At 41.0% G+C, this 24368-nt stretch overlaps 1 protein-coding gene across 5 annotated transcripts in view; it reads right to left on the minus strand.

Moving 5' to 3' along the window:
* The window catches only part of nckap5l (NCK-associated protein 5-like), a 607033-nt gene that overhangs the window by 154572 nt on the left and 428093 nt on the right, over nt 1-24368 (minus strand). For all 5 annotated transcript variants that reach the window (XM_072262144.1, XM_072262143.1, XM_072262141.1 and 2 more), the window contains one exon: nt 20113-20217. In XM_072262144.1, the coding sequence (XP_072118245.1) occupies nt 20113-20217 (105 nt within the window). The remainder of the gene's footprint in view (nt 1-20112; nt 20218-24368) is intronic.

Raw genomic sequence — 24368 nt, forward strand, 5'->3', positions numbered from 1 at the left:
TCTCAGGGTTCCAAATAGGTGGCTGAAGAGATTGTGGAGGCATTAGTAATGATTTTTCAAGAATCAGTAGATTCTGGAATGGTTCTGGACAACTGGAAAATTTCAAAAAGCCACTCCACTCCTCAAGAAGGGAGCAAGGCAGAAGGAAGGAAACTACAGGCTGAACTACAAAAAGGAAACTGCCAGTTAGTCTGATCTCAGTGGTTGGGAAAACGTTGGAGTCAATTGTTAAGTATGTGATTTTGAGTTCTTGGAGGCACATGATAAAATAGGCCATAGTCAGCATGGCTTCTTCAAGAGAAAATCTTGTCTGACAACTTGGTTGGAATTCTTTGAAGAATTAACGAGCAGGATAGACAAAGGAAAATTGGTTGATGTTGTGTACTTGGACTTTCAGAAGGTCTTTTATAAGGTGCAACAGATGAGGCTGCTGAACAAGCTACAAGCCCACGGTATTACAGGAAATTTTCGAGCATGGATAAAACACTGGCTGATTGGCGGGAGAGAAAGAGTGGGAATAAAAGGAGCATTTTCTGGTTGGCTGCCAGTGACTAGTGATGTTCCATAGTGGTCTCTGTTGGGACTGCTTCTTTTTACATTATAAGCAAATGATTTGGAAGACGGAATTGATGGCTTTGTTACAATGTTTGCAGAGGATATGAAGATGGCAGAGGGGCAGGCAGTTTTGAGGATGTATAGAGGCTACAGAAGTTCAGACAGATTAGGAGAAGGTGTAAAAAAGTGGCAGATGGAATATAGTGTCAGGAAGTCTACAGTTATCCACTTCGGAAGAAAGGAAAGGGTTTCTAAATGGAGAGAAAATACAAAAAAACTAGGCAAGGGCACTTGGTTGTGCAGGATTCCCTAAAGGTTAATTTGCAGGTTGAGTCTGGCGAGGAAGGCAAATGCAATTATAGCATTCATTTCAAGAGGACTAGAATATAAAAGCAAGGATGCAATGTTGAGACTTTATGAAGTACTGGTGAGGCCTCACTTGGAGTATTGTGAGCAGTTTTGGGCCCATTATAACCAGCGCACCAATCGTGAGTTGGAGAGCTACGAGAGAGGAGGTGGCACACAGGTCTGGGGAGCAAAGTTTAGAAGGGGAAAGCTTTGCGAGAACTCGGCTATAACCGGCGCACAAGTAGCGTGTTGGAGAACAGGGAAGGCCAGGCATGAAAGGAAGACACTGCCTAGTGGAGCGGCCATCGACAGGGTGGTCTGAATCAGAGTGGTAGGGCTTCGACTCACTTGGGCTTCGTTTTTCCTTGCATTTTTGGAGGAATAGAGAGCATGTCTGTAGGGTTAGTACTTTGCTCTGGGTGTCAGATGTGGGAATCCTGGGAATCTTCCAGTCTCCCTGATGGCCACATCTGCACCAGGTGTATCGAGATGCGGCACCTGAGAGATCGTGTTAGAGATCTGGAGCTGTGGCTCGATGACCTACAGCTTATTAGGGAAGGTGAGGAGCTACAGGGAGTTAGTCACCCTGAGCCTGCAGGAGTTAGGCAAGTGGGTGACAGTCAGGGAAGGGAAGGGAAGAGCTCAGATAGTAGAGAGCACCCCTCTGGCCATTCCCCTCAGTAACTGTTATCTCATTTTGGATTCTGTTGAGGGGGGGTGACCTGACAGAGGATGACCATGACAATCAGGTCTCTGGCACTGAGCCTGGTTCCGTGGTGCAGAAGGGAGAGAAGATGATGAGGAATGTGGTAGTCATAGGGGATTCCATAGTGACGGGAACAGACAGGAGGTTCTATCAGCCTGATAGAGATATCTACATGGTGTGTTGCCTCCCAGGTGCCAGGATATGGGATGTCTCGGATCGGGTGCAGAGTATTCTGAATGGAGAGGGTGAACAGCCAGAAGTCTTGACACACGTTGGTACCAATGACATAGGTAGAAAAGGAGAGGAAGTCCTGAAGGGAGAATACAGGGAGTTGGGTAGGAAGCTGAAAAGCACGACCTCCAGGGTAGTAATCTGAAGATTGCTGCCTGTGCCATGTGCTAACAAGCAGAAGAATAGCATGATCAGGCATGTTAATGCGTGGCTGAGAGACTGGTGTAGGGGGCAGGGCTTTGGGTTCCTGGGTCATTGTGGCTTCTTCTGGGGGGAGGGGGGGAGGTACGGCCTGTACAAAATGGACAGGTTACACCTGAACCCAAAGGGGTCCAATATCCTAACAGGCAGGTTTAATAGAGCTGTTTGGGATGGTTTAAACTAATTTGGCAGGGGGATGGGAACTGGAGTGATAGGGCTGAGGAAGGGGAAAACAGAAATAAATCAAAGAGAGCCGGCAACAGAGATGATAGAAAGGACAGGCAGGGGATTAGGGTTAATCACAGCCAGTGGGATGATTTACCGGGTAGTAGAGGCGTGGTACGGTTAAAACAGAAAGCCAACTCTGAAACTTGGCTAAAGGATGGCTGTCATAGGGAGCTGAACGTCCAAGGATATATGGTATATCAGAAAGATAGGTTAGTAGGCAGAGGAGGTGGTGTGGCCCTGTGTATAAGAAATAATATTAAATCATTAGAAAGAGATGACATAGGATTGGAAGGTGTAGAGTCTCTATGGGTTGAGTTAAGAAATGGCAAGGGTAAAAGGATCCTGTTGGCAGTTGTATACAGGTCTCCAAATAGCAGCGTGTCAGAAGGGCAATGTCAATATAATGGCTGGGGATTTTAACATGAAATTGGAATGGGAAAACCAGGCCAGTACTGGACCTCAAGAGAGAGAATTTGTAGAATATCTAAGGGATGGCGTTTTAGAACAGATTGTTGTTGAGCCCACTAGGGGATCGGCTGTGCTGCATTGGGTATTGTGCAATGATCCAGAGGTGATAAGAGAGTTTAAGGTTAAGGAACCCTTAGGGAACAGTGATCACAATATGATTGAGTTCACTTTCAAATTTGAGAAGGAGAAGCTAAATTTCAATGTGTCAGTATTTCAGTGGAATAAAGGATATTACAATGGCATGAGAGGGGAACTGGCCAAAGTTGACTGGAAAGGGACATTCACAGGGCAGCAATGGCTAGAGTTTCTGCAAAAGATGAGGGAAGTGCAAGACAGATATGTTCCAAATAAAAAATTTTCGAATGAAAATTTCTTGAATTTTGAGTTTTGAGTATAGAAGTTGGGATGTAATGTTGAAATTGTATAAGGCATTGGTAAGGCCAAATTTGTAGTATTGTGTACAGTTTTGGTCACCGAATTATAGGAAAGATGTCAATAAAATTGAGAGAGTACGGAGGAGATTTACTAAGATGTTGCTTGGGTTTCATCTCCTATGTTACAGAGAAAGGTTGAACAAGTTAGGTCTTTATTCTTTGGAGTGTAGAAGGTTGAGGGGGGACTTGATAGAGGTGTTTAAAATTATGAAGGGGATTGATAGAGTTGACATGGATAGGCTTTTTCCACTGAGAGTGGGGGAGATTCAAACAAGAGGACATGAGTTGAGAGTTAAAGGGCAAAAGTTTAGGGGTAACATGAGGGGGAACTTCTTTACTCAGAGAGTGGTAGCTATGTGGAACGAGCTTCCAGCAGAAGTGGTTGAGGCAGGTTCGATATTGTCGTTTAAAGTTAAATTGGATAGATATATGGACAGGAAAGGAATGGAAGGTTATGGGCTGAGTGCAGGTTGGTGGGACTAGGTGAGAGTAAGAGTTCGGCATGGACTAGAAGGGCTGAGATGGCCTGTTTCCGTGCTGCAATTGTTAGATGGTTATATGTTATATGAGGTGTATGGGGTGTCAGGGAGGGGTAGCACCTCTGGTGGCGGAACATGTCACGTCCTTTTCAGGGTGGTTAGTCCACTTTCGGTCCCCACCTGGCACTCAGCTCTCACCTGTGGCTCCCCATAGCTGTTTGCATGCGATAGCGGCCAGACCTCGGGCAACGGCTTCGACAAGCCGGCTAAACCACGTGAGGGTAGCCGAGGGGTCTCGAACCTTCGGTGAGATAGGGAGTTGTCTATCCCAGCATGTGAAGACAGACTCTGGCGAATTGAGCGGACGAGACCAATGGAAGGTCCAACGGTCAAGAAGGCTGTCTCTGCAAGCGTCGTGGAACATGTAGAGCAGTACAAGACACAGAAGACGTCCTGGTCATCCACTGCGCCAAGTCCCATCTCCAGCCGCCTCGACTCTGTCTTGCCACTGGATCCAGATGGGAATTGGGAAGAGAGAGTGAGGCTGACGCTGCGCAACTCTCCCTCACTTAAATCCAAATCACCCGCTAGTCTCGACACCATCATAATGGTGTCGAGGTCCTCATCGACGCCAACGATGGACGAACAACATATGTTATATGGAATGGAAGAAGGACACTACCGTGGCTGACAAGTGAAGTCAGAGCCAAAGTAAAAGGAAAAGGGAGGACATATAAGTAAGTCAAAATTAAGGGGAAGATAGAAGACTGGGAAACTTTTAAAAACTTGCAGAAGGAAACTAAGAAGGTCATTAAGAAGGCAAAGATGAATTATGAAAGGAAGCTGGTGACTAATATCAAAGAAGATATTAAAAGCTTTTTTAAGTATATAAAAGGTAAAAGAGAGTTGAGGATAGATATAGAACCAACAGAAAATTACGCTGGAGGTATTGTACTGAGAGACGCAGAGATGGCAGAGGAACTGAATGCGTATTTTGCATCAGTCTTCACAGTGGAAGACATCTGCAGTGTACTGTACCGGATATTCAAGAGTGTCAGGGAAGTGAAGTATGTGCAGTGAAAATTATGACTGGGAAGGTGCTCAGGAAGCTTAATGGTCTGTGGGTGGATAAACCTCCTGGACCTGATGGAATGTACCCTCAGGTTCTGAAGGAAGTAGCTGAAGAGATTGTGGAGGCATTAACAATGATCTTTCGAGAATCGATAGATTCTGACATTGTATCGGTTGACTGAAAAATGGCAAATGTTACTCCGCTATTTAAAAAACATGGGAGGCAGCAGAAAGGAAACTATAGACTTGTTAGCCTGATATCAGTGGTTGGAAAGTTGTTGGAATTGACTGTTAGGGATGAGATCACGGAGTACCTGGAGGCACATGACAAGATAGGTCAAAGCCAGCATGGCTTCCTGCAAGGAAAATCCTGCCTGATGAACCTACTGCAATTTTTTGAGGAAATTACAAGCAGGGTTGACAAAGGAGATGCAGTGGATGTGGTGTACTTGGATTTTCAGAAGGCCTTTGACAAGGTGCCGCACATGAGGCTACTTAGCAAGATAAGATCCCATGGAATTACAGGGGAGTTACTAGCATGCTTGGAGTATTGGCTGATCGGCAGAAAACAGAGAGTGATCAAAAGGGATCCTATTGTGGCTGGCTGCCGGTTACTAGTGGAGTTCTACAGAGGTCGGTGTTGGGGCCGCTGCTTTTTACGATGCATGTCAATGATTTGGACTATGGAATTAATGGATTTGTGGCTAAATTTGCTGATGATACAAAGATAGGTGGAGGAGTGGGTAGGAAACAGAGCCTGCAGAGTGACTTAGATAGTTTAGGGGAATGGGCAAAAAAGTGGCAAATGAAATACAATGTTGGAAAGTGCATGGTCATGCCCTTTGGTAGAAGAAATAAACAGGCAAACTATTATTTAGGTGGGGAGAGAATTCAAATGCAGAGATACAAAGGGACTTGGGAGTCCTTGAGCAGGATACCCTAAAGGTTAACCTCCAGGTTGAGTCAGTGGTGCAGAAGGCAAATACAATGTTGGCATTCATTTCTAGAGGTATAGAATATAAGAGCAGGGATGTGATGTTGAGCATCTTTAAAGCAATTGTGAGACCACACTTGGAGTATTGTGTGCAGTTTTGGGCTCCTTATTTTAGAAAGGATGTACTGACATTGGACCCCATGCATCCCTCACACAAACTCTTCTCCCTCCTGCCATCAGACTCCTCAATACTCAGAGACATCTACATGATTTATTATATTGTAGTTTGTCCTCTACTGTGCCTATTGTCTTGTTTATTAATTACTGTAGTGCCCTGCACTGTTTTGTGCACTTTATATAGTCCTGTGTAGGTCTGTAGTCTAGTGCAGTTTTTATGTTGTTTTATGTAGTCTACTGTAGCGTTGTGCTGTCTCACATAGTCTAGTGTAGTTTTGTGTTGTTTCATGTAGCACCATTGTCCTGGAGGAATGTTGTTTCGTTTTTACTGTGTACTGTGCCAGCAGCTTATGGTCGAAATGACAATACACTTGACTTGACTTGGATTCTGAGAAGATTCACGGGAATGATTCCAGGAATGAAAGGGTTACTGTATGAGGAACGTCTGGCAGCTCTTGGGCTGTAATCCCTGGAATCAGGAGAATGAGGGGGGATCTCATTAAACATTCTGAATGTTAAAAGGCCTGAACAGATTAGATATGGCAAAGTTATTTCCCATGGTAGAGGAGTCTACGACAAGAGGGCACAACTTCAGAACTGAAGAACATCCATTTAGAACAGAGATGTGGAGAAATTACTTTAGTCAGAGGGTGGTAAATCTGTGGAATTTGTTGCTACAAGCAGCTGTGGAGGACAAGTCATTGGGTGTATTTAAGGCAGAGATATATGGCTTCTTGATTAGCCAGGGCATCAAAGGGTATGGGGAGAAGGCAGGGGAGTGGGGATGACTGGATGAATTAGATCAGCCCACGATTGAATGGCGGAGCAGACTCATGGACCAAATGGGCTGCTTCTGCTCCTATATCTTATGGTCTTAGAAAGAACATGCTGAAACTGGAGAGGTTTCAAAGGAGGTGCACAAAAGTGATTCCTGGATTGAACAGCTTGTCATATGAAGAGCATTGGATGTCTCTGAGCCTGTATTCATTGGAATTCAGAACAATGAGAAGTGACCACATTGAAACCCATTAAAAGATGAAAGGCCTTGATGGAGGGCATGTGGAAAGGATGTTTCATGGTGGGAGAGTCTAAGACTAGAGGACACAGCCTCAGAATAGAGGGGCGTCCTTTTAAAATGGAGATGAGGAGGAATTTCTTTAGCCAGAGGGTGGTGAATCTGTGGAATTTATTGCCAGAGGCAGGTGTGGAGGCCAAGGCTGAGCTTTACAGATTCTTGAATGGTCAGGGTATGAAGGGATATGGGGTGGGGCGGGGATTGGAGCAGAGAGGAAAAATGGATCAGTGATGATGAAATGGGACTTGATGGACCAAATGGCCTAATTCTGCTCCTATGTCTTATGGTCTTTTGTAAAGCCCACAAGTAATTTTATTTTATATGGTGTGATTTGCTTCACAATAAAGAACCAAGCCTGATAACCTGCAGGTAACCATCAAAAAGATATTTTGGAATAAAATGACTTAAAATTAAATTAATCCTGAGTTAAAATATTGTATAAGGATATTTCAGAGATAAAATATTGTCTAATCATTAATTGGGAGTAAACTCTTTCTTTCATTGGCAACCAGAAGGTTGATGTAACAAATCTTAATGCATGCATGACTGTCATTGGCAAAAGATGCACAGTGAAACTTGGGACTCAGTGAAAAATGGTGACCTGCTGAAGCTGAACAGAATTATTGCAAACACCTTGACACTGTTTCCTCTTGTGGGCTTACAATTTGACAATCATCTTTTACAACACAAACTCCAATAGAGCAGATGTCTCAGGGACAGCCGATACAGATGTGCTAGTATGAAGATTTCAGCCTGTTTGAAATGTAACCCATAGATCAGTCTACAGCTGAAGTTTGACTTAGAGGAAGAATGACTTGTGAAAATGAAGACACTGTCATCTCAGATTCAAGTGGGAGATGAAGGCCTGGTGATCATGATGAAGGGGGAAAGTTAGGGAAAGAAGTATGATGAATTTCTAAACCGTATATCCCTATAATCTGAGACTGTATAGCTTATATAGGCAACACTATTTGGCATGTTTCTAAACCGTATATCCCTATACTCTGTGACAGTATGGCTTATATAGGCAATGCTAATTGGTATGTTTCTAAGGGGTATAACAGTATACAGGTACTATGTGACTGTATGACTGGAGCTTGTGGAAAGGATTTTGAAAGCAAATATTGTTATCCAAAAATACCAGATTATCAAGAGAGAAAGCATAGCGCTTGGAGAAAAATGTGAGGTGAGGGCCTCCATTGTTCAGAGTTGACCATGAATATAGCATCCTAGCTGTCTAAGTACGCAAGCCTGGGGAGTACGCTACGGAGAGCAAGCTGTTGCCCATGTAGTAAGCTCCCTCTCTCTATGCATCTGATGAACCCAAAGGAATGGCAGAGACCGATACAGTTTGGTACCAGCAGCGTCGCAGGAGTGGCTAATCAATATTGACAGTCAATATTGAATTCAACGTAGAACTGCGTTAGGGACTCCAACTCTGGATCTTTCCCCTCGGGCTTACTCCCAAAGCCTGCCCCATCAGTGGGTACAGCCACAAGGCAGCGAAAGTTTGAGATCAGGGTTTTCCTTCTCCTAGATGAGTTGCCAACCTCAGCTAACAAGCCCGACAGTCCAAAAATATGATTGAAATAAAGGTAACTGTCTTTCCCAACGATTGGAATGATGGCTCTCCCAATATAATCAGGCAATCGTGAACTTATTGATCCACCTTTAGTATTCAATGAGTCCGATGTGGTCGAAACTTCAACACAAAGGGCACTGCAGTGTCGTAGCAGATAGCGCAACACTATTACAGCTCAGAGTGTCAGAGTTTGGAGTTCAATTCTGGATGTCATCTGTCAGGAGTCTGTGTATGTCCTCTCTGTGGTATGCGTGGGTTTCCCCCGGGTGCTTCAATTTCTTCCCACAGTCCCAAGATGTGCTGGCTAGGTTAATTACGCATTGTAAATTTCCCCGCGATTAGGCAGGGTTAAATCGGGGATGTCAGGGGTTGCTGGGGCAGTGTGGTTCCAAAGGGCTAGAAGGGCTTATTCTGTACTGTATTGCTAAATAAAAAATAAATAAACAATATTAAGCAACACACATAAAAGTTGCTGGTGAATGCAGCTTGAAATTCCAGCATCTGCAGATTTCCTCATGTTTGCGTTTTTAAACAATATTAATGCAGGCTTTTTCATACTTGTCCTTGCTGTGTAAGAGATATCAATTACATCCAGACATTCTAAAATGGGTATTTCTAACCCTCTAAATCAACAAATTTGCAAATGCCCATAGCGTGTATTTGCTCTCTGAACAGAATACAGAGTACAGCACAATTCAGCACAACATTCAGATCTTGATTTTCTAACTTCTGCTGGCCACCTATACACACCAGTGTTCATGTATGTAAGACATCATGATGATACTGTCTGAAAAATTCTCAAAAGGTATTTTTCTAAACCCTGGCAAAATAATTGTATGCCGAATACAGAATAGGAAGTGTGCAGGAAATGACAAATTTTTTTAATGTTTTCCCCCCATTTTCAGGCTGTATTCTCACTCATTTCAGCAAAAGTGTACAGCCAAAAATCAATTCCTGTGATCCTGTAGATCAGCAGCCTGCCTCAAAGGAACAAAGTGAGACTGTGATACACTCTCTCTGACGTATGCCCAGTGTCTCAGCTACAAAGGACAGAGGCACACAGCACTTTGCAATTCCATCTAGCTCTGTTTTGTTTTAAAGAAAGCAGAGACATTCTAACTTTAATGTTCTTACATGTGTGTAACTTAACTGTTTGCTGAAACCTCTATTTGCATAACCAGTCCTGTTGCCATTTCAGTCTTGCTGGAGTCAGGCAATGTAAATAGCAGTTCAGCCTGGTTCATCTCAATCAAGCTGCCGCAGTGCAATAATAACCTTAATTCTGAAAAATGCTTGAAAGGTGAAACCTATTTTTATTGCATTCCTTTGTGAGCATTGGTGTTACACAAAAATACGTCAAGCATGTTCATCAGGAAACAAGAAAGGGCAAAGAACAAGACAGGAGATTTTCAGATGTGTTCATCTGTTTCTGACAAGCCTCAATGTGACTATATTGCTACAGACCTGTGCCATCTCTAATTACTAAGATGAATAAACACTGTTGTGTTTCACAGAGGAGCCCTTGTATTACTTCAGTTTACTACTTCCCTTTGTTCAACTGTGAAGTGGTGAAATAATTTGACTTACTTACAAACACAAGAAAATCTGCAGATGCTGGAAATTCAAGCAACATGCACAAATTCAAATTTCCTCTGGCACTTCGTGTGCGTTGCTTGAGTTAGTTACAATTGTGGCTCACAGGTGCCGCTGAATGGACCAGATTTGACAGCCTTCAGCAGACAAAGGACACGTATAGTTCTCCATAATGTTGCTGTTGCTTTGTTTTGCTGCTGTTAGAGAATCAAAATAGTACAATCCCTCCACAGTTGAATTTATAATTTGTGCAGACATGATTCCTGAGGTGTGACTGCATTTTCAATCAGATTGAAGAAACATTTCCAAGATCAACAGTCTTAACCAGGTAGCGCAAGTTCATAAAATAGTCCATCCAATTTAAAATCATAAGACAGAAAACAATTACAGTATCATTGATTCTGCCCTGGTTATTATTCTATGGATTTATTGAGTATGCCCACAAGGAAATGAACCTCAGGGTTGTGTGTGTACTTTGATAATAAATTTAAATGTTCAAAGTGAAATTTGAAGACAACAAACTGTGTAAATGCCAATATAAAGAAACAGTAATAAATAGAGAGAACATGAAGAAACAAGATAAAGAGTCTTTAAAATGAGATCAGTAGTTATGGGAACACCTGAATGGATGGGCAAGTCGGTGCAGTTATCCCCTTTTGTTCAAGAGCCTGATGGTTGGGGGGCAGTAACTGTTCTTGAACCTGGATGTGCAAGTCCTGAGGCTCTTTTACCTTCTACCTGATGCCAGTAGCAAAAAAAAAAGAGCATGGCCTAGGTGCTGAGGATCTTTGATGATGGATGCTGCTTTCCTACGACAATGTCTCATGTCGATGTACAGAATGAGGCTTTACCCATTATGGACTGGGCTGAATCCAGCAGCTTTTGTAGGATTTTCCATTCGTTGGCATTGCTGTTCCCCTACCAGTCTGTGATGCAGCCAGTCAACACACTTTCTGCTAAACATCCATAGAAGTTTGTCAAACAGTTTGGTGTCATGGCAAATCTCTACAGACTCCTGAGGAATTAGAGGTGCTCTCATGCCTTAGATTTATACGATGAGTTCAAGACAGATCCTCTGAGCTAGTAACACTCAGGAATATAAAGTTACCGATCCCCTCCATCGCTGGTCCTCTGATGAGGACTGGCTCATAGACCTCTGGCTTCCCTTTCTGGAACTCCTTGGTCTCGCTGACATTGAGAGGTTGATGTTATGACACCACTCAGCCAAAATTTCAATCTCCCTCCTGTATGCTGACTTATCATCACCTTTGACAGTGATGTCATCAGCAAGCATGAATATGGAGTTAGAGCTGTACTTAGCCACACAGTTATACGTGTATAGCAAGCAGAGCAGGAGGCTAAGCACACATCGCTGCGGTGCTCCTGTGCCGATGGAGGTCGTGGAGGAGGTGTTTTTGCCAATTTGAACTGACTGGGGTCTGTGAGTGAGGAAATCGAGGATCCAATGGCATGAAGATGTATTGGAGCGTAGGTTTTAGAGTTGAAGTACGATGGTATTAACTACTGAGCTGTAATCACTAACGAGAATCCTGATGTATACGTCTTTGCAGTCCAGATGTTACAGGGTTATGTGAAGAGCCAATGAGTTGCCATCTCCAGTGGACCTGTCGCTCCAGTAGGCAAAATGGAGCAGACCCAAGTTGCCACTCAGACAGGGGCTAAAATGTTTCATCATCAACCTCTCAAAACACTTCGGTACGGCAGATACAAGTGCAAATGTGTGATAGTCATTGAGGCAGACCACCGTGCTCTTCTTGAGCACCTGTATTATTGAAGCCTGTCTGATGCAGGTGTGTACCAGACCGAGAGGTTGAAGATATCCATGATCACACCTGCCAGCTGGTCAGCACAGCTCTTTAGTTCTCAGCCAGGTACCCATCCAGACCATATGCTTTCCTTGGATTTACTCTCCTGAAGGCAACCTGCACATCATCTTCAGATACTGAGACTAAAGGACCATCAGGAGATGTGGGGGTTTGTGATGGTTCTTCATGTTCTGATGGTTAAGGAGAGCCTAGAAGGCATTGAGTTCATTTGGAAGCAAAGCCCTGTTGTCCCCCATGTTGCTTGATTTAACTTGGTAGGAGGTTACAGCATTCAAATTTACTTTGAATTTTGAAAATAAAGAGAATGGGAAAAAAGACAAAGAAGTGAAGACAAAGAAATACATAACTGATTCTCTGTAAATCTCTAAGTAAGCTGCAGCAAAGCTTTTGGAAGGGAAGGGCAGTCTGGAAAGCAAAATACTGATTCCAGCAGTTAGTAAGTATTTACAGATGTTTGTTGTTTGTATCTAATTAACTCCTTATGAACAGTGGGTGTTGATAATCTCATTTTTATAAGCACCACAATACTGTCTATTTTTAATTTGTAAATGATGTTTATATTGGCATGCTGCTATTCAGTTTGTAAATGGCAGTTTAACATGAACATAAAAGTGGTAGAATATTTTGGAAAATACTCCATCTTGAGTTCCAGGACATTTGTCAATATCATTGTAGGCTTTATTCAGAATTTTGAAAATTAAAGCTCTTTAATTTCTAAGTCTATAATTAAATAATTAATTCTTAAATATGTAATTCTTTATGTATTTGAAGAATTCTTTAAGTATAAAGTTTAGGTGAGCTCCCTAATGCAGAGGTGAAGAGCAACCTTTGAGATCTGTAAGACACCAGCTCAAGTAACCTCAAATAATCCTGAAGTTAAGAAGCTGTTCAAAATCATGACCCAAGCATCTTGTAATTTAAAGTAGTTAAAAATTTTCTTAAATACATAATTTTAAATTGAATACTCAAAACTACTGAGAAACATTGACATTTACCAAAGAAAGGAATCAATAGAGGTAGACATTAATCCGTGGGCAAACACTCAAAAGCAGCATCAGCCATGCAAACCATTGCCTTCAAAAAAACTAATTTTGGAAGACCTCAATCTGCATACCCTTAGTGCATTCTGAGGACTTCTGGTCAAGTTCTGTCACTATGAGCCAGCATCAGAAAGTTCAATCCAGCAGGCTATCCCAGAACAACTGGGATTCACATTGGTAAAATACAAATAAAATCAGGAGGGTGATTGGGGTTAAGCCAAATTCAATGGAACCAAGTTTCAGAAAGGGCTCATTATATTGGCACTGCAGGTTTCTTCGTTTGAAATTTCTTTTATCCTCCAAAAATGTCATAGAAACATCCTGGACCCTGGCACCTGGGAGGCAAACTACCATCCGCGTTTCTTTCCTGTGTCCACAGAATCGCCTGTCTGACCCCCTAACTATAGAGTCCCCTATCACTGCTGTCATCCTCTTCCTTTCCCTACCCTTCTGAGCCACAGGGCCAGACTCTGTGCCAGAGGCACGGCCACTGTTGCTTCCCCCACGTAGGCCGTCTCCCCCAACAGTACTCAAACAGGAGCACTTATTGTTAAGGGGTACAGCCACAGGGGTACTCTCTAGCGTCTGTTTCCTGTCCTTCCCTCTTCTGACTGTTACCCCCTTATCTGTCTCCCCAGGCTCCGATGTGACTACCTGCCTAGAGCTCCTCTCAATCACTTCCTCACTCTCCCGGACCAGACGAAGATCATCCAGCTACATCTCCAGTTCCTTAACTCGGTCCCTAGGGAGCTGCAGCTCAACGTACCTGGTGCAAATGTGGCCATCTGGGAGGCCGGGAGTCTCCAAGAATTTCCACATCTGACACCCAGCACAGAACACTGGACTCACACACATTCTTCTTATCTGTATTCTGCACAGGCAACCTACCTCGCCTCGACCCGTTAACGCCTAAGCCCCATTGAGCCAAAGTCTTCCTACTCGGTCTTCCTCTACCTCAGGGCTCCTGAACTCATCCCATAGTTAATGAAGGCCTGCACTCAATATGCCTTCTTAATAACACTGTCAATCTGCACAGCAGCTTTGAGCGTTCTATGGACATGGACTCCAGGATCTTGCTGGCCCTCCACACAGCCAAGATTCTTACCATTAATATTATATCCTGTCTTCAAATTTGACCTGCCAAAATAAATCACTTCACACTTATCCATGTTGAAGTACATCTACTACCTCCCAGTTCATTCTTGTATTCTACTGATGTCCCTCTGTAACCTCTGACAACCCTCCAGACTATCCACACCATCACCAACTTCTGTGTCATCAGCAACTTACTAACCCACCCTTCTTCCTCATCCAGGTTGTTTATATATTTTTTAAAAATTACAAAGAGGAGGGGTCCCAGAACGGATCCCTGCGAAACACCACCGGTCACCATACTCCATGGAGAATACGAACCATCCACAACCACCCTTTGCCTTCTGTGGGCAAGCCAATTCTGGATCCACAAAGCAAGGTCTCCGTGGATGCCATGCCTCATTACTTTCTGAATGAGCCTTGCATGGGGAACCTTATCATATGTGGAAAGGGTGTTTCCTATGGTGGGGGAGTCTAGGACAAGAGGGCACATTTTTAATATAGAGGGGCATCCATTTAAAACAGAGACGCAGAGAAATTTCTTTAGCCAGAGGGTGATGAAGTTGTGGAATTTATTACCACATACAGCAGTGGAGGCCAGGTTGTTGGGTGTATTTAAGGTAGAGCTTGATAGGTTCTTGATTGGACACAGCATCAAAGTTTACAGGGAGAAGGCAAGGGAGTGGGGCTGAGGAGAGGAACAAAAAGGATCAGCCATAATTGAATGGCAGATCAGACTCGATGGGCCAAATGGCCGAACTCTGCTCCTGTGTCTTACAATGTTCCCAGGACCCTTTGTTTTCTCAGCCTCCTCAGTGCCCTGCTGTTCACTGCATAAGATATACCCTGGTTTGTCCTACTGAAGAGCAACACCTCATACATGTCTGCATTAAATTCCATCTGCAATTTTTCAGCCTATTTTTCTAGCTGGTCTAAATCCCACTGCAAGTTTTGTTAGTTTATCCTCCCTGTTCACTACATCCCCAATCTTGATGTCATCCGCAAATTTGCTGATCCAATTAGCCATATCATCATTCAGATCATTGATATAGATGACAAACAACAATGGACCCAGCACCAATCCCTGTGATACTCCACTAGTCATGGGCCTCCAGTCAGAGCAGCAACCATCTACTACCACTCTCTGGCTTTTCCCACAAAGCCAGTGTCTGATCCAATTGACTACCTCTTCTTGAATGGCAAGCGACTGAATCTGCCTGACTAACCTCCCATGTGGGATCTTGTCAAATGCCTTGCTGAAGTCCACACAGATATCCACTGCTTGCCTTGAACACTGAAAATGAGGTTAGCACAAGTTTGCAAACTTTCCCATAAAGAAATTCATTTCTGCATTTTTCAGTGGAAAAAATTTGCAGATTTTCGAGCTCACTTGAGAGAAAAGCAACAGATCTTATTTATTCACGAAATAAACAGCTTTCACTAAGCCTGTTTACCTTGTTATTTCAAAGGCCAGCAATTAAACTGCATTGTTTGCCCTTGGTGACTGACCTCAGGTATAACCTCATCAGCATACCTTGATGGAATTGCCCAGTGATATGATCAGCTTCTTTACTTGAGAATTATTTGAGGCTGCTTTTGCTGGTGTCTTACAGATCTCAAAGTTTGCTCCTCATTGCTGCATTATGGAGCTCATCCAAACTCTATACTCAAGGAGATGTCATTTACTTTTCCTTCAGCCCAATGGTGCAGTCAGAAGGAAATGGGCATTTTTAATTGCATTGAAAACTTGGGAAATTGCAGGCATTTATATAATTAACTTATGAACTCATGTCATCACAGAGGAACAATTTTCTCCCATGATTTTGTTCTCAAGTACGGGGATCCGACCAGCCTATCCCTAATTTCGAGCACCTTGAATGGCACTGTCATACCTGCCTCTCACCAGTGAGCCAAGCATTGACAACAATTCCTGGCAACACAACGCATACTGCCTGAGCCTGTCGGAGCTACCTGCAGAGGCTGGATGCACTGTGTCGAACTGAATCAACTGCATGAACTTGCTCACGTCAGTCAGCAATACAACACTGAAACTGACATTGGCAGCTTCTGCAAGGCGTTGGGCAAGGAAGTCAGATCATATTCTACTGTAAACTTTCCAGCTGAAGTTCTTGTTTTTCATGTGACTTTCACAAACATTGTTAGTGCAATCCACGATATTGTTATAACCCCCACCAACAAAAGATATGAAGCAATTTCTAGGTCAAGGTGTTTATGACTGTTGAAGGCTGTCAAGACCAGTTGCAATGGATTCTTTGAATTGCTTTTAAGACAACAGTTCATTCATGCTGCCTCACATGCAGAGCTATTGCAAATTACAATAATTTCACCAGATGATCCTTGTGCATTACTAATATATAGCTCATAGGTTTTATGGACAATCCCCAAATATATGTGACAAATTATTTCTATTGATTCCTAAAATTATAGACACTGCAAAAACACAGTTATAGCTTGTGGACACAATGAATATGATCAAAACTGCATGAAAATGAAATAATTTTGGCATTTCTACAGAAAAATTAACTGCTTATCTCAAGTTTTTGCATAAAATAGTTTCTGTAATGCTCCACCATTCATCTTCGTGCTACTTGTCAACAACTGCACTACCTTGGCTATGGTACGTGTTCGCACTTTCCATTTGCCTTCAGTAATAGTAATCATAACTCAACAGATGAGATTTCAGCTTGATTGAACTGAACTCGGGCCTAATGAAAAGAGTAACACTTTTTAGATTGTTTCCTTTACCTTTCAAGATTGCAAGAATTATGGGATGGAAATACATCCTGGGCCTCTTTCATTGAACACAGCAGAATAATGGATATACTGTATGAGGCACACAAATTGGTTTATATGGAGTCAGGTTTAGTGCATACAATCTAATTTATATCCATGTTTAGTGTTAAATATTATTATACATTTAAACAAATGTCAATGATAATATCTTAATTAGTTCATAATTTATTATAGGTTATAATTAATATATTAGATATTACAAAATTAGCATAATAAAATTCTAGGGTGGAGCCTGAGGTGATTGGAGAACTCCTGAGCTATATTGGATCTCTCAGATCGATTAACTTGCGGCTGCCCAGCAGAAAGCGGAGCAGCTTGGGGCACACAGAAAGAAAGACTGTGCTTTCGGATAGGTGATAGATATGCTTAGGCAGCTTGCTAGTCTGTCAAAGATTTCCAGCATTATAACTTGCTATGCCGTAAGGCAGAACTGTATCTTCATTTTGTTACAATTCATTGAATCCACTATTACGGGAATCTCAAGACATAACCTACCAAATAGATTCATTCATAATGTAAAATGTAAATGCAAATGTTTATAAATGCATTGTGTTTAATTAAAATGGTAGTTTTATATATAGTACTGCACAAAAGTCTTGGGTACATACAGTATATATACTTAGGGTGCTTAAGACTTCTGCACAGTACCTTGGTAATTATACAGTGCCTATAAAAAGTATTCATCCCCTCCCCCTTAGAAGTTTTCATGTTTTATTGTTTTACAATGTTGAATCACAGTGGATTTAGTTTGGCTGTTTTGATATTGATCAACAGAAATACTCTTTCATGTCAAAGTGAAAACAAATTTCTACAAATTAGTCTCAATTTATTACAATTATTAACCCCAAAATAATTGATTGCATAATCACTCATCCCACTTCGTCGGTCTTTAGTAGATGCACCTTTGGCAGCAATACAGCCAACTACAGTCTGTGTGGATAGGTCTCTATCAGATTTATGTATCTGGACACTGCAATTTTTCCCCCAAATTCTCAATTGGATTGAAGTCTGGACTCTGACTTGGCCACTCCACGACATTAATTTTGTTGTTTTTAAGCCATTCCTGTGTAGCTTTGGCTTTATGCTTGGGGTTATCAAGCATTTGCTGGAAAACAAATCTTCTCCCAAGTTACATTTCTCTTGCAGCTTGTATCAGGTTTTCCTCCAGGACTTCCCTATGTTTTGCTGCATTCATTTTACCCTCTACCTTCACAAGCCTTCCAGGACCTGCTGCAATAAAGCATCTCCGCAGCATGATGCAGCCACCATCATCCTTCAGGATGGTGAGTTTTTGATGATGTGCAGTGTTTCACTTATCTCAAACACAGTGCTTCGTCTAATGGCCAAAAAGCTCAATTTTGGTTTCATCAGACCACAGAACCTTCTTCATGCTGACTTCAGAGTTTTCTACATGCCTTCTGGTAAACTCTAGCCGAGATTTCATCTGAGTCTTTTTCCACAGTGGCTTTCTCTTTGCCACTCTCTATAAAGCTGCGACTGGTGAAGCACCCAGGCAACAGTTGTTGTATGCGCAGTCTCTCACATCTCAGTCACTGAAGCTTATAACTCCTCCAGAGTTGTCATAGTTCTCTTGATGGCTTCCCTCACTGTTCCACTTCTTGCACAGTCACTCAGTTTTTGAGGATGGCCTGCTCTAGGCAGATATACAGCTGTGCCATATTCTTTCCATTTCTTGATGACTGACGACTGCACTCCAAGGGATATTCAGTGACTTGAAAATTTTCTTGTATCCATCTCCTGACTTATGCTTTTCAATAACCTTTTCATGGAGTTGCTTGGAGTGTTCTTTTGTCTTCATGGTGTAATTTTTACCAGGACGCGGTATCCTTCTAAATACAGGAGTGCCTTTACTGCAATCAATTGAAACACCTTGACTGCACAAACGTGGTCTCTATTTAACTAATTATGTCACTTTTAAAACCAATTGGCAGCACCAGTAATGATGTGATGTGTCATATTAAAGGGGTGAATAAATCAAATATTTTGTGTTTTATGTTTGTAATTAATTTACATCACTTTGTCGAGATCTGTTTTCACTTTGACATGAAAAAGAGTTTTTCTGTTGATTAGTGTTTTTAAAAAAAGCCAAATTAAATCCACTGTGATTCAATGCTGTAAAAGAATAAAACATGAAAGCTTCCAAGGGGGAGGTGAATATTTTTTTATGGCACTGTATATACTGCTGCTGCAATGAAGAACAACAAATTTCATGACATGTTGTGGATTGAGAGTGAGATGGAGGCAGGGAGAAAGGAATCACGGGCGGGAAAAGGGGAAGGGAGAGGAGAGTGAGCGGAAAGCACCAGACAGACATTCTGTAATGATCGATAAACCAATTGTTTCAAATCAGATGACCTTGCCTGGTGTCTGAGGCTGGGTGTGTCTGCACCAGCTCCAATCTGCCGCTCCTGGCACTCCTTCGCTGTCACCTGTCTCAGACTCCGCCCTTTCCTTTCCAAACATCCTCTGTTCCTGCCAGATTTACAAACTTGCTGTCTGCTCCATGTTGACAAAGACAGTACTGTGCCCCTGAGCTATATATGTGTGGGCAGAAGTCTATACTATAAATATCTGTCCAAACTTTAAGAGTAGTCAACCATTACATGAACATTCTAAAATCATCTGCAGCTGACTTGACGGAAAGTTTTAACTTTAACCTTGCTGGTATTAAACCAAAGATCTCCCCAGGTGTATATATTAGTAAATCATTATGTTTCCATGTGTTTTAGGACTTCACATTAAAATAGATGTACAATGAAAACCTCCACTAAAACAGGAATTCAACGTGTCTGAAAAATCCTGCCTTTGTCAAAAATTGCCAAGTACATGAATTTTTAAAAGTTCATACATAAAGTATCATAAATATATGATGAGTAATGTGGTACTTGGACCTTAATAAAAAGCTCTTGCCCATTTCTCAGAGACACTGAGATGTAATCAATACCAAAAATAAAGTATCTTGGGGAAATGACTTGAGATTTATTGCTTTTCTTTCAACGTGACACATTCTGCGTATTTTATCAGCTGGAAATATGGTATTGCATTTCATAAAACTTTTTTTTAAGAGTGGTGCATTGTAAATGCTTTCTAATATACGTCTCTGGTAATGTTTTTAAGGATGGACGTTACTTTTCAATCAGGAAAAATAAATTGAACACAAAAACAAGGCATTATCTTTACAGGAAGAGAAAGATTCGAAGGTAGAAAAGAACCCACATGAATTTGTGTGTCTGTACTTTTTGACTTGATTGGATGTCTGTTCCTCTCGGCAGTGGAGAAGAGGTCGCCTGATGAGAGATCTACAATCCGTGAGTGAAGTTTCTGCAAAATAATTGACAATGCTTTCAGTAAAGAAAATTAAAATGAAAAGCAGAATTTTTTCTAGTTTAGTCTCAATCTAAATGAATGCATGTTTTAAAAAATTAGATTGTTATAACAACATTAGAGAAGCATGTTAGCATCAAAAATAATTGTAATATTAACTTTAATCACCCTTCAGCCATAATTTGCCTTCTGAAGTCAAATAGTAAAACAAGTTTGCAACAGGATTGATAATAGCAATATTAATAAATGTAGAAATAAATTCTTCAATTGACTGTTTTTATAATAAAATTTCAGTTACAGCTGACAAAATTTTTCAAGTGTGTAAAAAACAAATGAAGTAACATTACAGTCAGTAACTGACTACACAACTTCTGACTAAAATTGTTGTAATATAGTGGATTCCAGTTAATTGGGGCACATCAGAACCAATACATTCTGGCCCAATTAAGCAAAAGCCCCAATTAGCTGAAGTTTCATGGAAATAGTTTAAAAGAAATAAAAAGACGAACTGCTGTTTAAGGGAATAATTATATATTTTAAATGAAATTAAGAACAAATTAGAACATTATTACTACTAAAGTACTGTAAACTGTGTATTAGATTCTAATTGTTATTGAAGGGGAATAACTATTAATGGAGGAGCCAGTGTACACTGTGTTCTTTTAATTGACAGTAAATGAACAAAAACAGTGCAGATAATGCGCTGTATTGCAATGCTTTCAACAATTGTATCTTCCAAAATTTTATTTTCATTGTAACATTCAAGATGAATATCGATACATTCAAATACTTCCTAGTTCCTAGCTTGTTCAAGTAGTGAAATCGTTTCATTTTCACTCTCTGACATTTCTGGCATCTCCAAGCCTGAATGCTTGTAACCACAGTGAGCAAAGCAGATCTGAATTGTCTTACTGCTTATTTCTCACCAACGGTCAGTGACAAAAATTGCTGCTATTTGAATACAGAGACACACAAATGACAATATTTAAAAATGTTTCACTGTAAGCACAGTCTAGTGTCTAATGGCCAGACAAGTGCATGCAACTGATGCTAGTTAGAAACTGTTCGGCAATACACTCCAATCCCAACTAAGTGGCATGACGTCCCAAACAAACAAAGGGAATCCTGGCTATTATCTTGATTAGGATTTGTTCTTCAAGCATTGTTCCAAATATGCAGTTGCCCTGATTAAATGATGGCCAAATTAACTGGAATCAACTGTATATTATTTTTAAAACAAATCAAAAACATACTTTACTTTCAAAATGCACATTTATTATTTAAGAGAAAACTTTATTGAAGTAAAACATGTTATTTACCAGAAGTTTATTACTGGCAAATAAATGCAAGAGAATCATCTGTGTGTGTCAGGTGTAAAAGCCAAATTTATGCAGTAATTTGTTAGAATATTTCTTACTATTGAAGTGTTAAGGAAATTATTTAAGAGCAAATGGAATTTAAGTCTAGTCTTTTGATGAAAAGAATTATGTTCACTTTCAAAAAAATTAAACAAAAATTTTCTTTATGTTACGTGAACAATGAGACTGAAAGAATGATCTATTTGATCTTCAATCACTTAATATTTCAAATTTTTGACAGTGTTAAATGCAGACCCGATTAGTTAAATACTAAATTCATTTCCTAAAGACAATTTGATCAGCATTTTCATTCACAGCATTTCCTTACAAAGAATTTTAAGTGAAAGTCATCAATGTCATCTGTTAAGATAATTAATTCAAAGAGAAAATAATTGCACAGGGGATCCGGAGACTCAAACAATATTGGATAGTAATATTTGCCCATTATTTGATTATATACTCAATTATTTAGCTCAAATATACACAAGGGACTGGAAAACCAATACAGATTTAGTAAATCAAAATCCTTACACTAATTGTCAATGTTTTTCGCAAGACATATTAAACATGTTTTTTTTATTTTAAATATTTTAAAAGACATGGTCAATATAAATATTGATATCACAATATTGAAAAACATTAGCTTGGCTACATGCTCGAGCAGATTTACATGTTTTATGATTAGCTTCATTGCACATCGATAACAATTAACTGATTTCAAATTGTGTATGAGCATTGTTACTTTAACTCATAATAGCGTCTGAAGTCTATTGTAGTTTGCTAATGTAATTTTGTAGTTCTATACAATGATATCATATTTTACAACACAGCAGATCAGTTCTCAACATCACTAAGGATGCACAAGTTAGTAGCTAATGTTTAACCTTTAGTTTATTACAAAACAAGGTTGGGGAATTCTCATAATTAATCTGATAAACAAAAATCAAAGTAAGTAAAACTAAAATTTGTTTTTCAGATGAAATCTGAAAACAGAAAACAGGCAAATCACCACTTTAGTGTGACTAATTTAGCCCATATGATATAGGAGCAGAATTAGGCCATTCGGCCCATCGAGTCTGCTCCACCACCAAATCATGGCTGATCCATATTTCCTCTCAGCCCCAGTCTCCTGCCTTCTCCCTGTATCCCTTCGTGCCCTGACCAATCAAGTATCTATCAACATCTGTCTTAAATATTCATAAAGACTTGATTTCCATAGCCACTTGTGGCAAAGAATTCCACAGATTCACCACCCTCCAGCAAAAGAAACTCCTCCTCATCTCCATTCTAAAGCAATGCCCCTCTATTCTGAGGCTGTGCCTCGCCCACCACAGGAAACATCACCTCCACATCCACTCTATGGATGGCCTTCCACCATTCGATAGATTTCAATGAGGTCACCCCTAATTCTTCTGAATTCCAGTGAATACAGGCCCAGAGCCATCAAATGCTCTTCATATGACAAGCCATTGAGTCCTGGAATTATTTTTGTGAACCTCCTTTGAATCCTCTTTAGCTTCAGCACTTCCTTCCTAAGACAAGGGGCCCAAATCTGCTTACAATACCTCAAGTAAGCCCTCATCATGTTTTACAAAATCTCAACATTATACCCTTGTTTATATTCTAATCATCTTGAAATGAATGTTATCATTGCCTTCCTCACCACAGACTTAACCTGCAAATTTACCTTTATACGGAGTCCCAAGTCTTTCAGCACCTCAGTTTTTTTGCACTTTCTCTCTGTTTGGACTATGATCAACTCTTTCATTTATTTTACTAAAGTGTATGACCATACACTTCCCAACACCCTATTCTATCTGCCACTTCTTTGCCCAATCTCCTAATCTAAGTCCTTCTTTAGCCTCTCTGCTTCCTCAAAACTACATGCCCCTCCACCTATCTTCATATTATCTGCAAACTTTGCAACAAAGCCACCAATTCCATCATCCAAATCATTGACATAGAATCGGTCCCGACACAGATCCCTGTGGAACACACTAATCACTGGAACCAACTAGAAAAGGCTCCCTTTGTTACCACTCTTTGCCTCCAGCTAATCAGCCACTGCTTTATCCATGCTAGAAACTTTCTTGTTAATACCATGGGCTTGTAACTTGTTAAGCAGCCTCTTGTGTGGCACCTTGTCAAAGCCCTTCTGAAAATCCAAGTACACAACAACAACCAATTCTCCTCTGTCAATCCTGCTTGTTATTTCTTCAAAGACTTCCAACAGATTTGTCAGGCAAGATTTTCCCTTGAGGAAACCATGCTGACTATAGCCCAGTTTATCATGTGCGTCCAAGCACCCCAAAACCACATCCTTAACAACTGACTCCAACAACTGAGGTCAGACTAACTGGCCTGTAATTTCGTTTCTTCTGCTTCTCTCCCTTTTAGAAGAGTGGAATGAATTTTGCAATTTTCCTGTCTTCCGGAACCATCCCATAATCTAGTGATTCTTGAAAGATCATTACTAATGCCTCCACAATATCTTCAGCCACCTCTTTCAGAACTCTGGGATGTACACCATCTGGTGCAGGTGATTTATCTACCTTCAGACCTTTCAGTTTTCCAAGAACCTTTTCTTCAGTTAACTTCACACACTTCATGCCCCCTGACACCTGGAACTTCCTCCATACTGCTAGTGTCTTCCACAGTGAAGAATGATACAAAATACTTACTCAGTTCATCTGCCATTTCCTTGTTCCCCATTACTACCTCTCCAGCATCATTTTCCAGCGGTCCGATATCCACTCCCACCCCTCTTTCAAACTTGATTTATCTCAAGAA

This window comes from Mobula birostris, chromosome 6 (genome assembly GCF_030028105.1).
Source record: "Mobula birostris isolate sMobBir1 chromosome 6, sMobBir1.hap1, whole genome shotgun sequence".
In the NCBI taxonomy this organism is placed as follows: domain Eukaryota; kingdom Metazoa; phylum Chordata; class Chondrichthyes; order Myliobatiformes; family Myliobatidae; genus Mobula; species Mobula birostris.